Source organism: Lolium rigidum, chromosome 1 (genome assembly GCF_022539505.1).
Source record: "Lolium rigidum isolate FL_2022 chromosome 1, APGP_CSIRO_Lrig_0.1, whole genome shotgun sequence".
NCBI classification, from domain to species: Eukaryota; Viridiplantae; Streptophyta; class Magnoliopsida; order Poales; family Poaceae; genus Lolium; species Lolium rigidum.
In genome coordinates this window covers 152,486,364-152,501,259 of record NC_061508.1, presented here as the reverse complement: position 1 = coordinate 152,501,259, position 14,896 = coordinate 152,486,364, and the positions used below count along the sequence as shown (strand labels likewise).

General features: G+C 44.6%; 1 protein-coding gene across 1 annotated transcript; it reads left to right on the top strand.

Annotated features, from left to right (window-relative positions):
• The first annotated feature begins 11,092 nt into the window (after nt 1-11,092).
• On the top strand, nt 11,093-14,828 carry LOC124683348 (probable 1-acyl-sn-glycerol-3-phosphate acyltransferase 5). Its single transcript, XM_047217885.1, has 3 exons — nt 11,093-11,412; nt 12,560-13,294; nt 13,712-14,828. The coding sequence occupies exons 2-3, from the start codon at nt 12,669-12,671 to the stop codon at nt 13,896-13,898; spliced, it is 813 nt and encodes a 270-aa protein (XP_047073841.1). The 5' UTR covers nt 11,093-11,412; nt 12,560-12,668; the 3' UTR covers nt 13,899-14,828.
• Nucleotides 14,829-14,896: the final 68 nt, after the last annotated feature.

Sequence of the window (14,896 nt, the reverse complement as noted above, 5' to 3'; positions counted from 1 at the left end):
AGGCAGAAGGGCAGAGTCGGAGGGCTGACGAGGGGCCCATACCATAGGCCGGCGCGGGCCCCTCCTTGGCCGCGCCGCCTTGTGGTCTAGCCACCTCGTGGCCCCACTTCGTATGCTCTTCGGTCTTCTGGAAGCTCCGTGGAAAAATAAGACCCTGGGCGTTGATTTCGTCCAATTCCGAGAATATTTCCTTTGTAGGATTTACGAAACCAAAAACAGCAGAAAACAGGAACTGGCGCTTCGGCATCTTGTCAATAGGTTAGTGCCGGAAATGCATATAAATGATGTAAAGTGTGTATAAAACATGTGAGTATTGTTATAAAAGTAGCATGGAACATAAGAAATTATAGATACGTTTGAGACGTATCAACCATCTACCAGCAGAAACTCCGACGCTATCACAGCCGTCGAGTTCGGAATCGCCCGTTCATGGCCGGAGACTTGGTCCTCCGCCTTCGCCAGGTGAAAGATCATAAGTTGCAATCTCCATGGGAAGGACCTTTTGTCATTAGCAAAGTGTTTCATAACGGATCGTACTACCTTGTCGATTTCCGGGAGCTAAAGGATAGACCTGCTAATTGGTACCGGAAACGCAAGCGAGAGGATCCGGATGACATATACGATGAAACAGAACGTCCCTGGAACATTACACAGCTACGTACTTTCCACACTTAGCAATTTTTTCGAGTTACATACTCTGTAATAGTTATACATGATCAATGAAATAAAGCATCTGGTTCACTCTTTGAGTCTTTTACCTCCTTTACTTGTTCATTTTTAGATCGTGTATGTTTTCCGACTAAAACCGCAGAGCTGGATATTATCGCCTAGGCGTGTATGAAAGTTGTGATTTTCAAAAATCGTCCTTTTGGACGTAAGCTTAAGTTTTTTGGTGGAAATATTTTCTGCTGCGAACTCATGGATTCCTGGTAGCGACTTCCGGCACCTTGGCTGGGGGCTTGTTTCCGCGGTTATTGACGGATTGCCATTAGGCTTCGTCGCCGCTGGCGAGCGTTTCCGGCTAAAGGTCTTCCGGCTCGTGGAAGGTCAAGTGAGCAAGCCGGAAAACATAAAAACCAGCACTTGCTTTCAGCAAACGAAACGTGCAAATAACTTTAACGGATAGCAGGATAAGTTTTTTCCGCCCATGCATAAGTGTTTCGTCCCTAGCTACTTAAGAATTTAAGTTATATTACAAACCCTCTATGGGGCCAAAATGATGCATTGTCTTCCCGCAAGAATAAGTTTTTTACTTCTCCTTAGCCGGAGAAGCTTCGTCCTTGTCATCAACCTTCGGATCATTTTCTTCTACGCCCTTGGCTGGAGAGGAGACATCATCATCGTCGGCTTCACTCTCTTCGTCGTTTTCAGCCGGAGATACTGCGCCACCCTTGTCCTTGGAGCTTGTCCAGGTGTACTGGCTTCCGGATTAGGCAGGTCGGGCTTCCGCCTCGCGTTTCTTATGGAGCTCTGCTTCAAGAGGTTCGTCGGCTGGAAGAACCACCTTGTCGTAAAACTCATCATGACAGATTCTCCGGGCGATGCGGGTGTCGTAGCCACTAACTGCGTCCAGCAGCGCATTGACGTCCGAGTTCGGAGGAACACCGGAAGTCACCCTGTCAATGTCAAGATCCGGGTTATGTGCTAGGCACATAGCCAAGGACATGGCAGCAGCACCTCGGGCCGATGACGCCTGCAGATCCACCACCAGTTCCTGAAGAATGTCCATTCTCTGGATAAGCTTTCGAACTTCGCAAGTTCGGCTCTTCTTGATGGATAAGTTGTGGCAAATCTTCCGGGAGACGGAGATGAGATCCTTGCAGTCATCTCTGGCGAGCTGAAGCAGATCATCCCGGGGGAACTGGCTCCAACGCTCCTCATTGTATCCAAGAGGATTTGGAGGAGACAATTTCCGATAAGCATAACAGATTGAGTTCATCACATACATTACTATATGAACTTCGGAGACATACCCATGACGTCCGAGTTGAGCAAGTCCCAGTGCTTCTCCGCCGTCTCCATGTAGTTCCGGAGTCCGCCGAGCTCCTTCTGTTGCTTCTGGATGGTTTCACTATCAAGTTTTCTTTTTAACTGGAATTCACCCTCCTTCCGGATGAGTTCCGAGCTCTTTTCCGCCAGCTTTTTCTCCGCCTCTGCAAGCTTCGCCTCTAGATCTTTCTCGGAGGAGCGAAGAGTTTCGAGCTCGGAGGATGCTGCGGCGAGGGAAGAGGATGCACCTATCCAAGATAAATCAAAATCAGTTTGGAATTCGGATCATAAATTATTCGCAAGTGAGTCGGAAACCAACCTTGGGCGTCTGACAGTTGCTTCTTCAGATCCGCGTTCTCCTGCTTGAACATTTGAATTTTCTCCGCCTGGCTCAAGGTAACGCGGCGCTGCAGGGCAATGTTCTTGTGGAGCTCGTAATGCAGAGCCTGCTGTTCCTGTAAGTAAAAACAGAGCAAGAGTAAATTCCGGGTATTTTACAAGTATGTCCTTATGAAGCATTGATGCCGGAAACTTTTCCGCCATAATGCTTAGGGGCTACTGCGACATTTTTTTAAAATCTTCTTCAGTTTAAGTTTTCTCTAAGTATTTAGACGCTAACTATTGACTAGTTTCCGCCTATATACTTGGGGGCTACTGGGGAGTACCTTGCGCTTGCAGAGGAGTTTGTCGAAGAACTGGCCAACTTCCTTCTTGAAGTCCTGAATTTCCGATGACTCGGCATCAGTCTTACCCCAGGCATTGTCTAACATGGAGTTGAGCAGATCCTGTTCAAGCTCCCATTTCTCCGCCTCAGTGAGCTTGTTGAAAAATTTGGTTGTGTATGCTTTGGGGGTGGAGGTAAGGTCAGCCGGATCTCCAAAGTTCTTCGGAAACACGACGACGTCGCCTGCTGCAACTTCAGCCTTTTCCAAAGAGTTGACTTCCGCCTCCTCTCGGCCTTGAACTCCAGCTTCTTCATGGGCAGCTTATTTTGCTCCAGAGTTTTCTCCGCCCACTTTCTCGCTACTTACCGGAATTATCTCCGGTGGAGTTTCCGTAGCAGGAGGGGGAGATCGCTCATCCTGAGGAGGAGATGGCTGGGGAGTGGCGTGGGAAGCACTTGGTGGAGCTAGCGTTGCAGGGCCAACGGCTGGAGACTTCTTCATATACTTGGTGATGGGCTCTTGGACGTTAGTCCGTGCGGTGGTGGTACTCGGATTCCTACAAACAGGCAAAGGAAATAAATAAGTAAGAAGTTCTATCAAAACAAAGACGCGCTATACTCGGAAACTCATGTGGCACCAGGAATGATGGGGCGCGATCGTTTTCCTGCTGTCGACAACAGTTTGATGCGCTCACGCTCCGCCTTCTTGGAGTTCAGCGGAGGTGGCTTCGTGACTTTGGGCTTCTTGGCGGAGGCCTTGCCGCTAGCTCCGGCTTCAGAGCCGGAAGCTTTGGCGCGGGGATGCTTAGTAGGGCGAGGGGCGGCCTTTCGAGGCGCTTGCTCCTCGTCGTCCTCCGGATCCTCCTCCGCCGCTTCTCCGCTGACGGGGACTCGGAGTATGTTGCGGAAATCTTCCTCCGCCAAAGTATCGAGCTGAGAGGAGGATTCGAGAGTAAGTTAGAACACATCAAAAATATAAGAAGTTGAAGAATAGCAAAGTACAAGTGCTTACCGGAGGACATTGGTCGTTTGTGTTGATGTCTTTTATCAATTCCGGGACCGGTTGGCCCCGGCCTATCTTCACAAGTGTTTTGATTCTCCTCTTGAGAGAATCAGCAGGGAGATCGTGGCGAGTCACTCGGAGAGGGTCGTCCGCCCCGGTGTATGCGCAGATTAAGCGTGCGTTATACCGCAGAGGCTGGATCCGCCGAGAGAACCAGCTAAGAGTGAGCTGAGTTCCAGTTAGCCCGCCATGGACTAACCAAGAGATTCTCCGCACAGCCTTCTCCAGTACCGGAGTCTGGGCGAGTGTGGGAATGAAGCTCCAGCTGTTGCATTCTTCCGGAGGCTTGTTGATGAATTTGGGCAGCCCTTCATGGACACCCGGAACTGCGACGTTCTTCACATAGAACCATCCGGCGTTCCAGTACCGGACGGATTCGTGGGAGTCGTGTGGCGGATACATGCGGCCAGGTCGGAGCATGAAGGTCATGCTGCCGCAGTTCACCATATTCTTGTCCTTGGTCCCTTTCTTCACCCGTAAGAAAAATCGCCATAGTCTGACGTCCGGGCGAATTTCGAGATGCCCTTCGCAAAGTGTGACAAAGTTCGAGAGGAGGAGATAAGAGTTCGGGCAGATATTATGGGGTTGAAGCCCATAAGTGCTGAGGATGGAGAGAAAAAACTCCGAACAGGGGAGCGATAATCCGCGCTCAACTCAGGCCTTTGTTAGGACTCTTTCGTCCGCGTCTGGTTTGGGGATGTCAGATTCGTGCATGAAACTCCATTGCGGAGAAATCATGCCTTCACTTTGAAGATCCCTCAGTTCCGAGTCCTTGATTTCACAAGGCCACCACTGACCCTTCTCGCCCTCTCGGATCTTGTCCTGCGAAGCCTTCTTCACTTCCGCCTCCTGCACTTTAGCAGCCATCCTAGCTTGTCCTTCAAGTTCTTCTTGGATTTCTTTGGAGGTGGGGATCCGGCCTAGTGCAGTGCTGGAAGAGGCGGAGAATGGTTGAGCTAGCCTGATGTCGTAAACATATGGTGGCAAGTATGCAAGGGGTTCCGGGCAGATTGGTTCTAATGTGCTGGGTTCCGGGCTATTCGGAGAACTACCAGTACGATTTGGTGAACCATGAGACATGCTTCCGGCTGCACCCATGCAAACTAGTTTGAGTAGTCGGAATCTACACTACTTCTTCTTCTACGAGGCAGGTGCACTTACCGTTAATGGCACGGTGGTTCTTCGGGACGCCGGCGAGGTTGAGGTGGCCGGACTTGCGGCGTTGAGCCTCTGGCGACCACGAGTCGGCGGCGGAGACAAAATCCTGATCAAACGCACGGATCTTGGGTCGAGGGAGACCTTGGAACGGCGGCGGATGAAGCTCCCCGTGCGAGGTGTCGCCGGAGTTGAGATCTCACGGGCGGCGCTGCTCGAGGAAGAAGATGAGGAGGGGATTGCGGTGAAAGAATGGGAAGTTACCGCGCGCGGGGGTATTTATAGACCTCACGCGGAGATTCGCGTTTCGGATCCGACGGTGGAAACTGAACGGTTGCGCCGTTGGATGCGTGACACGTGTCTTAGGTTAAAAGCGGTGAAACGACGTGGAGGTAACTTGACTGCGCGCTCCCGAAATTTCCGGCTAGAAATTCGCATCGCCGAAAATTTAGCGCGGGAAAAGAGGAAGTTGTGCGCGGGATAAGTGGAACATCTGCTACATTGCCGTTATTAAAGAAAAATGATTTCCGAGAAGATGACATCGGAAATGAGTAAAGTTTAGAAGCTCTTCAAGATTCTCTTCGTAACCGAGTTGATTGAAGTCGGAGGAATGATGAATCTCGGAGAACTTCGGGGGCTACTGTTGTGGGTATACTTTATGGGTATATCAACAGCATGGCCTAGATCCAGCAAGCCCGGGTGGCCCACAGATGGTGATGTGGCATGTGGCCCGTCGGGCGGCCCAGTTGTTGTAGATCCTCAAGGATGAAGTCCAGCCCAGGAACGAGGAGCCGGATCCCAACCGACCTACGAAGGAGGCCGGATCCGTGAAGGCCCATGAAGTATCCGGATCCAGCACGGCCTTGATGGAAGGCGGATCCTTGACGTACACGACAAGATATTGTACCGTAGTTAGGAACTCGTATTCCGGCTAGGACTCTCCATGTAAACCCTAGATCCGTGCATCTTTATAAGACGGATCCTGGGAGCCCTAGAGGCACAACCACAACTCATTGTAACAACGCGCAAGCGCCCAGATAATTCCAGACAAGCAGTAGTAGGCCTTGCCATCATGCAGGTGATCCGAAGCTGGGTAAATCGTGTACCACCGTCCCGAAGACTCTCCGCCCTATGGCCCCTACTTCTTCTCCCCTCCGTGAGGATCCCTCCTCTGGAGTACCGTCGAATAGGCAACGACACTTGAGCTCGTTGGAATCACAAGAAATAGATATACAAGATCATGCAAAGAACCATCATAGTCCAACCACGGAGAATAATATCAAATGGGTAAAGGTTTAACCTATCTATAAGAGCCAAATCGATCACACCTCCAATAGGAAAAATGCAACAACTTGAGTTAGGAAACTCTGATTTAGGTGAACCCAATTTTGTTGGAAAGAGGATGACAAGAGCTAACCAACAAGGAGATAAAATCTTAAGAACATGTGGGAAAGATTTTTCCATGAATATAGAGGTGAAACCTCTCAATACAAAGAACCGGGAAAAACTCCAATATCGAAAACACAACAAGTATTTCATGTGGAATCCGTTTTCAATGAACTAGAGCTTGTCATGAGAATAAGTACAATCTCTAAAACACCATGTGGATAAGATACAAATAACAACCCAGAAAGATGATGCAAGGATGCAAAGGTTTGACCTCTCTTCGAATGATACGACCGAGTTACTCACTCGAGAGCCCCTTGATAGTGCGACAACTAATCTATAACCCGGCCTCCCAGCTAAACCACGAGACCGGGAGAAACAAACCCTATCAAGACCAAAACTTAACCTTCCGCATTCCACTTGAGCTTGATGATGACAATCTTGACCGCAACAAGATGTAACGCCTTTCTTAATTGTGCTTGCTTGATGAAGTCTTGCGGATTGCTCCCCCACACTCCACTATGGGAAAGCTCCTTCTTCGGTACATCTTCACATATCCATGAACACCATATGAATGACAAGCTTCAATCCTATGATCTCTTCGAGGTGGCTCATCTGTAAGGGTACATTGCCCCTAAGTGTGTTTTTGGTAATTAATGACAATCCTCTATGGACTAATGTTTTCATTGTGTTTATATGAAGGAATGTTCCATAGGTATTGCTTGTAGTCAATGTGTTGGATTCAAGTGTGGATGCCATGAAGATTGATATGTATACCTTTGATATTGGCATGAAGATCATCGATTTGAAGAGATACAAGGTATCTTGCCATGGGCATGCATCAAGAGTATGATCTCATATAGCCCATGTGAGGATGGCATCAATTATGGATGCCATCAAGGTTGTGAAGTTCAAGATGAGCATATTGAAGATATCATGCTTGAAGCTTGCGGTCCATTTGGTGATAATGGACATGTGAAGATGTGCCTCAATGAAGCTATCCCATCATGTTGTATGGGGGAGCATTTATGAGTCTTTGCGAAGCAACAACGATCAAGTGAGGCGTTCCGTCTTGAGTGGAGCTTTAAGCGTTGTCATCAAGATCAAGCGGGATTCGCAAGGCAAAGGTATGGCCTTGCTAGGTTTTCCTTTTACGGGTCTCAAGGTGGTTGTTGGGAGACCGGGTTATAGGATAGATAGCCGCACTAGCAAGAGAGGTTTTTGGTTGGGTAACTTGATCGCATCGTCTTAGGGAGCTCGATACTTTGCATACTTTGAATCCCAATATTCTTGTTGCTTCTTGCTTTTTCTCCGTGTGAGGTTCTTGAGCTCGTTGCTAGCTTTTCAACAAGCCCAAGTTCATCAAAAACGTAATCCGCATGCATCTTCTATTGCATTTTCGAGTTTGGACGCCTTTACCGTTTCCTAACATTGGGAGGCTCCCTCTCTTAAATCATATAAAAATATCTCGGCGAGCCGAAATGGTTCCGATTTCGTCGGAACATGTCCCAGTACGTTGTTCCGGCAAAACCCGGTGAGCGGGTCTCGTTCTGGCGAGGGAACTGGCGTGCCAGTTTCAGAACCGGTCCAGCCTCGTGTGCTAGAGATTTCCGGTGGTGGTTTTGGTCAGCCGGTTTGCTCGCCGGACCATTCCGGCTTGTAAACCGGCGGTGCCGGTTTTACTGCCGATACGGGTCGCAGGAATTCCCCAAACGGCTAGTTTTTCCCCTTGGACTATAAATAGTCATTCGTTCTCCTTGAGGAGGTAAGGTCAACCATTCTATTTGCTCTCTCTCTCTCTCTCTCTCTCTCTCTCTCTCTCTCTCTCTCTCTCTCTCTCCTACTCTATTGTTGAACCTCAAAAGCTTGCTTCCTCTCCATCCCTCCTATGTCTTGCATATTCTTGAGGGATATGAAAGAGGAGATCTAGATCTACAAATCCACCAATCCATTCCTCCTCTTTGTGAGAGGAACTCTTGAGATCTAGATCTTGGAGTCATTTGTTGATTTTCTCCATTGTTCTTCCTCTCTAATTCCTCCCTAGCACGTTTTGCTTCGGTGGGATTTGAGTGTGAGGGATTTGAACACCTTTGGTGTTCTTGCTTTTGCATCCTTGCATAAGTGTTGAGCTCTCCATTACGATTTGTTGTTCTAGTGAGAGACCGTAAGCTTGTTACTCTTGGAGGGGTTACCTCCTAGTTGGCTTGGCGGTTGGTGCTCCGATGACCTCTTCGTGGAAGATTGTGAAGAGGCCCGGGCTTCTCCTTCGTAGAGGTTGTGAAGTGGTTGTGGAGCTTGCCATCTCCGGAGTGGAGGAAAAGCTAGCCATAAGGGAAAGGCCTTTGTCCTTCGTGGTATTGTCTTGGAGAAAAAGGTGAGCCTTCGTGGCGTCCGGGAGACCTTCGTTGTAGCCCGCATCTCTCCAACGTGACGTACCTCACCTAGTGTGGGGAACACGGGATTACATCTTCGTCTCCGCGTGTCTCGGTTATCTCTATACCCGAGTTTACTTTCCTTGGGATAGTCATCGTGCTTGATGTACTTATATCTTGCTATCACTTGTGTTACATATATCTTGTGCATATGTTGCTTAGCTTGAGTTGTTGATGTTGCACTTAGTTGAGCCTAACATATTTAGGTTTTATGCTTGTAAAATAAACATTAGTTTAATTCCACATTCTTACAAGCCAAATCCGTAATAGTTTTTAAAACGCCTATTCACCCCCCCTCTAGGCGACATCTCGTCCTTTCATAATTTTCAAGTTGCACCCTATTTCTTCATTCTCTTATTATTGCAACATTGAGTCCAACATATGGTTCAAGCATTGCCTATGTATAATTCCTACACATATTACTCAATACAAACATTAGTTCATATGGATTATCATTAATTACTAAAACTACACATGGCGGCTCCATGCACTTTTACCCTCTTCATCACAATGATGATGGTGGAGACGTTGGAGAAGGTGGAGATGCCTCCGGCAGCGGCTCCGTGGAGCTTACCCCTCCAATCTTTGCTGATTCTAGCTCTATTTTGGAGTTCATGTGTTTCTGCCGTCCTCTCCTCAAGGAAGCATTGAGAAGTCCTTTATATAGGTTTTTTTTAGGTCAAACAAAATCCGTGGGCGAAAGAATCAAGAGAGTCGGACAATCAAAGAGGAAAAGGGGGGTGGTGGCGCGCCCTCCCTGCCTAGACGTACCATCTGGGCATGTATTTGAAAGTACTTCTGTTTTTTGTGATTGGTAGTATACATGTACTACACATTGTACTTGGAAGTACGCACGTATTGTACTTGGAAATACACCTACACGGCACTTGGAAGGACACACTGCAGTTATACGCACGTGCGCATTGCACATAGAAGTACACGTATTAGTGTTATTATATAAATTAATATGTTAATGCTTCTGAAATGTATAGCGTTTAAACTTAAATTAAAATTTATGTTATTAAGAAAAAGATATCTCGTACAATAAACAAAAGTATCACTAAATGGTCATCTGTTAGGTAAGAAAAGATGAATAAAATTTTCTCTCTTTCAGTACAACAATGATCCTAAGTTACATTCAGGTAAAAAAAGATCCTAATCGACATTGCAAGATAATACATTTGCCCTAATAAGTACCAGTTTAGTAAGAAGATATGCTTTATTTTCTCTATGATACGAGCTGCTTATATCAAGATAAAAAAGTTCCCGTTCTATTTTAATCGCTCCATAGTTTTAGGTTTGCCTAAAACAAGTATAACATGCCTTTGCCTTATTTAGATGGTGTCTAACACTAGAATGGTTTATTGGTAATTCATTCTTTTTTCCGCATTCTAGATTATTTAGAGATGGTGAAAAAAAGGTTATGTGATAGATTATCTCTCAGTATTATCTTTGAGAAATAATTTTATATCACCCTTCTAAATTGTGTGGTAATCATCAAAATACATAGGATTGTATATTTTATTTTTACTAATTAATAGACAAGAGATTATTACTATATAGTGTCACCCTGTTCCAAGAAACAAGTCATGTGGATTTATTCAAAGGTCATAGCTTACCAAGATTGACCAAATATATAAAAGAAAATATCAACAATGAATACACCGCGAAAATATACTTTATGGCCAATCCATTATATTAACTAGAAGGATACCCCGCGCGTTGCAACGGGAATCTTCTAATAAATTATATTGTCTAAATGAAATGGTATAATACATATGTAATATGAATTGTCTGTAGAAGTATGCAATATTCAATTGGCCAAAATAGTTGAGATGCTAAATTTAATTCACATTATTTTTTATATTCGATGGCTATAAATTAGCTATGTGGACATTTTAATCAAAAAATGGTGACATAGATAGCTTGCATGCAAGGATACATAAATAATGAATGTTAGTGGGGATGGCATGGATATTTGATTGGCTAATGGAATAGATGATATGGATGGCTTGCATGTAGAGATAGACTAACATTAATTACACTTAGTGAGGTTTTACTTTATAAGAAGTATATAGATTGATATTGTAGATGTTCATACTCGGAACTATAAAATTGACCAAGCTTACAAAATTTAATTTGACTAAATTTATATGTATCGTTTCTAAATTGAAACGAGTATTAATAAGATAGCATTATTATACAATCTGCAGATCATAAGAGAGAATATAATAAAAAAGAAAAGATTATTGTACTCAGCTCTCTGCCAAAGGCGGCCGCCCCTGCATCCAGGGTGGGTCCGACGTCAAAGAACATCTGCGGCCGGTCTAGTTTGATCGTGCCAAACGTCGCATCAGAGGTGGGGTGTTGAGAAGAAACATACCCGCAGTGGGGCAGGCTGGACAAGCAAAGCTGCCAACCTGGTCCCTGGGTTTGACTGCTTCTCTTCCTCTCCACCTCTTCCTTGCGCGCGCGGGCTCTCCACTCCATCCATCGTCTCACCGGAGTGCCTGGCCGCCGGCCCTCCTCCCCCTTCATCCACTCCTTCCGCTCCTCTTGCCTTCCACCCTCTTCCAATCCCACGCTCCACCCTCGACGCAACCAGACCACCACCTCAACCCGGCCTCTGCTTCACCGTGCCCTCCCAGTCCAACTACCGATCCGTCTCCCCTCAGTCGTCGCCGCAGGTCCGGCCGGCGCGGATCCCTGTTCTTCACGTAAAGGTTAGTGCCCTCTTTTGCCTTATTGACCCAGTTTATGCGCCGACTCATCACGTCCAAGTATTTTCTCCCGAGAATTAGTGTTGACTCTCTCAACTGTTTGAATTTTGATTGCTGTCTAGTATGCACCAGGTCTGATCTTGATCAGTTTTTATTTACCCAAATATCTTTCCTCGTTTTGGTAACTAAATCATTTGGTAATTGCGTCGTTGATCGCTTTGCAGCAAGAAAACAGTTCTTCATACTAATATTTGTACCAGATATTAGTTAGGTGAGATCAGTCGTTAGGTATTACTTTTGCAGATTGGCCGAAAGGTGCACGACCACAATGTTTGCCATGATGTACTACTAATATACTACAAGTGGCATGGTCACAAGCTGTTTTCTTTTGGGTTGGTACTTGATATAGACTCCAGGGATTTTCTTAAATTTTCGGGGTGGGGTGACTATTTCTTAGTCGACTTAGAAATAGTTGTTCCTCAGTCCATATTTATAGTTTTCCAATGTTGATCTTCACGTCACTTTGCACTTGCACAAATATCAATGTTCAGAAATAGAAAAACCGTTAATTTTCACCTTGTTAAGATGAGGAATTCGAATAGTAGCCACCCAAGTGCCATGGTGCAAGTATGTGAACAGTGAACTACAAAGCCATAGCCCCGATATTATTCTCCGCGTCTCCGTTCGCGGTACACCTATGGCTCAAAAACGTTAACTGCATTAGCTACTCATCTAAAAAAAAACAGATGGAAGCTGCATTCATTCCCTTCTCCCTTTTCAAATGACCAGAGACATCAATCTCATCTGATCTCAATAATCTTGTGTCAAACTCTCTCATACTGTCTCGTACTCTCAGTATGACTTTTAAATTTAAGCACACAGTAGGTCAGTTTTGCAGATTTTGCAGATTGTTTTCAAAATGCATCAGTTATTCCGAGATCAGTACCCCCTTTTGAGCTTCTACTAATAGTGAAGATCAAAATCTGATAATTTTGTTATATCCATGACCGTCACTGCTACCATCTCCCTCATGAATCGAATCATCGTCACCTCTTAATTCCTCTAGCTAAAGTCGTTTCTCCATCTCATTTCTCTTAAATAGCATCAGTTTCCCCATATTTTGATCAATTATGTTGTTTTGTTTTTGCAGTTCTTGTTGCTCCTACGCAACATGGTGTTTAGATAGTCTGAGCAGTGCTGATTTTTAACCCTGCGTTGAATCTTGAATAGTGTTCAAGGATCAATTAATGTCCTAGAACATGAATGATTCAAGTGGTTCCCAACATCAGCATGTCAATGGAAAGACAAAGCAATTGCAGTTCGTAGGTTCACCTATTCTGAACAATGGACCAAAGCACCGTCCGTTGACTCCCATGAGACGATTCCGTGGCATAGCGTGTGTGGGAACCATACTGTCAACAGCATTCCTGCTGATAGTTTACATAGCTCCTGTAACTACCTTCCTTGTACGGTTGTTCAGTGTGCATTACAGCCGAAAGACAACTTCTTTTCTATTTGGAATGTGGTTATCATTGTGGCCATTTTTGTTTGAGAAAATAAACAAGACCAAAGTAGTTTTTTCTGGTGAAAATGTGCCTCCAGCAAAGCGTGTATTGTTATTCGCCAACCACAGAACCGAGGTTGACTGGATGTACTTGTGGAATCTTGCATTGAGGAAAGGCCAATTGGGATATATCAAGTATATCCTAAAGAGCAGCTTGATGAAACTACCTGTTCTTAGCTGGGCATTTCATCTTTTTGAGTTTATCCCAGTAGAACGAAAATGGGAGATTGATGAAAGAATTATACAGAACAGATTATCAAAATTTAGGGACCCCAGGGATCCTCTATGGTTGGCAGTTTTTCCAGAAGGCACGGATTATACGTAAGATTTTTTGTCTTTCATGTAACCATCATGCTTGATTGTAATATTATTTCATATGTTTGTTCCTTTTTGCATTTTTTGAAGTCTATTGATGGGCAAACTAGACAGCCGTATTGTGAATTGCACCTGTCATTCATTCTTTCTTCTTTGTTTGTATAGTTGCCTGGAAAGGTTAACAAATGTTAGCCTTGTATAGTTGCCTTTTTGCATCTTTTTTCTCTGCTTTCTTTTCTCCTTTTTGTAGCTTTGCTATGTGCTGTACTCTACCCGCTTTCTTTGCGGCCTTCTTCTAATATACAAAGAGGCGTGTGTTCGAGAAAAAAGTTGCTCCGTCATTCTATTGCGTGCGCCATGATTTAACTGTGCATTATTTTTATATTTCTTATACTTTGTTGCTTATTGGTGCTTCTTTCTTAGTCAGCAAAAATGCATCAAGAGTCAAGAATATGCAGTCGAGCATGGTCTGCCTGTACTAGAGAATGTCCTTCTTCCGAAAACAAAGGGGTTCATTATTTGTTTGGAAGAGCTTAGAAGCTCCTTAGATGCAGGTAACCAATCCTACACCCCACCATATTTATTTCTCTGCTATCAACGAAGTGTTTAATATTTTTAATTTATCTGCAAAAGTTTCTCTTGTTTATTTCATTACCAGCATTCTACTGAACCAGTAAGTCTGAATCTACAGTGACCAGTCCTTGGGTGTCAGGACTTGTTCTTGTTACAGAGTAGACATTCTTAAAACCAATAAACTTTATGATTTTTTAGATGAGTATGAAGAATATTAGTCATATCCTCTTTTCGACTTTAATGGTATATTATATATCTGATTTATTTAACAAGGGGTACATCTTGCACTCCAAACATACTAAGCAGTGTGTTGAGCACGTCACTAGTAGTCAAACAAAGAACATCTAGGTTCAGGTGCAGTTCTTTTGAAATAAGGAAAATTTTGGCCTCATGTGCAGTTCTTTTGGAATAATGAGAATTTTGGCCTCAGGTGCATTTCGAATTTTAGAATTTCAGCTCTGCAACTTTACTCTACAAACAAGAGTTACAAGACCATTACTTGGACTGACAGAATGGCAACTTACAAGCTCGCTTTATAAAACACTATCATTGACGAAAAATTATCTTGCAGAGTTAAAACATGAAAAATCAAACAACATCTAAATGTCAAAGGGGTGAGAAATAGCCAAAATTATATAATACCAAATTAAGCATGGTCAATGGAAGAAAATGGCTACAAATGCAGAAAGAATATTTCAAGTACATAAGGGAAGAACAAATGTACCAGGAAAAAGAAATGAATTGTCATGACATCTGAAAGAAGTATTACAAGAAAATAACAACCGATCCGTGGAATTCGTACAATCTTGGTTATGGTACTAAATGTACATCTGCAGTAAGTTGCAACATCCTGTATAAGCTTAATTCAGTTGAACAATAAAAAGGACTGCAAATTTATCTAGGTGCCATATGGTAGGCCACAAGCCCTGTCAGCTGAAGACTGTCTGCTTTATTATGCCCCATGAATGTCAGAAACTCAAAACTGATCCCGGGTGCATATGCACAGACATGTCATGCAACTCAGGGGTCAACAGT

What these genes read in the sequence shown, in the direction of transcription:
- LOC124683348 (XM_047217885.1), top strand. Translation starts at nt 12,669, where the DNA reads ATGAATGATTCAAGTGGTTCCCAACATCAGCATGTCAATGGAAAGACA. An exon ending in CCAGAAGGCACGGATTATAC is followed by an intron (nt 13,295 to 13,711) that starts GTAAGATTTTTT and finishes CTTCTTTCTTAG; the next exon opens with TCAGCAAAAATGCATCAAGA.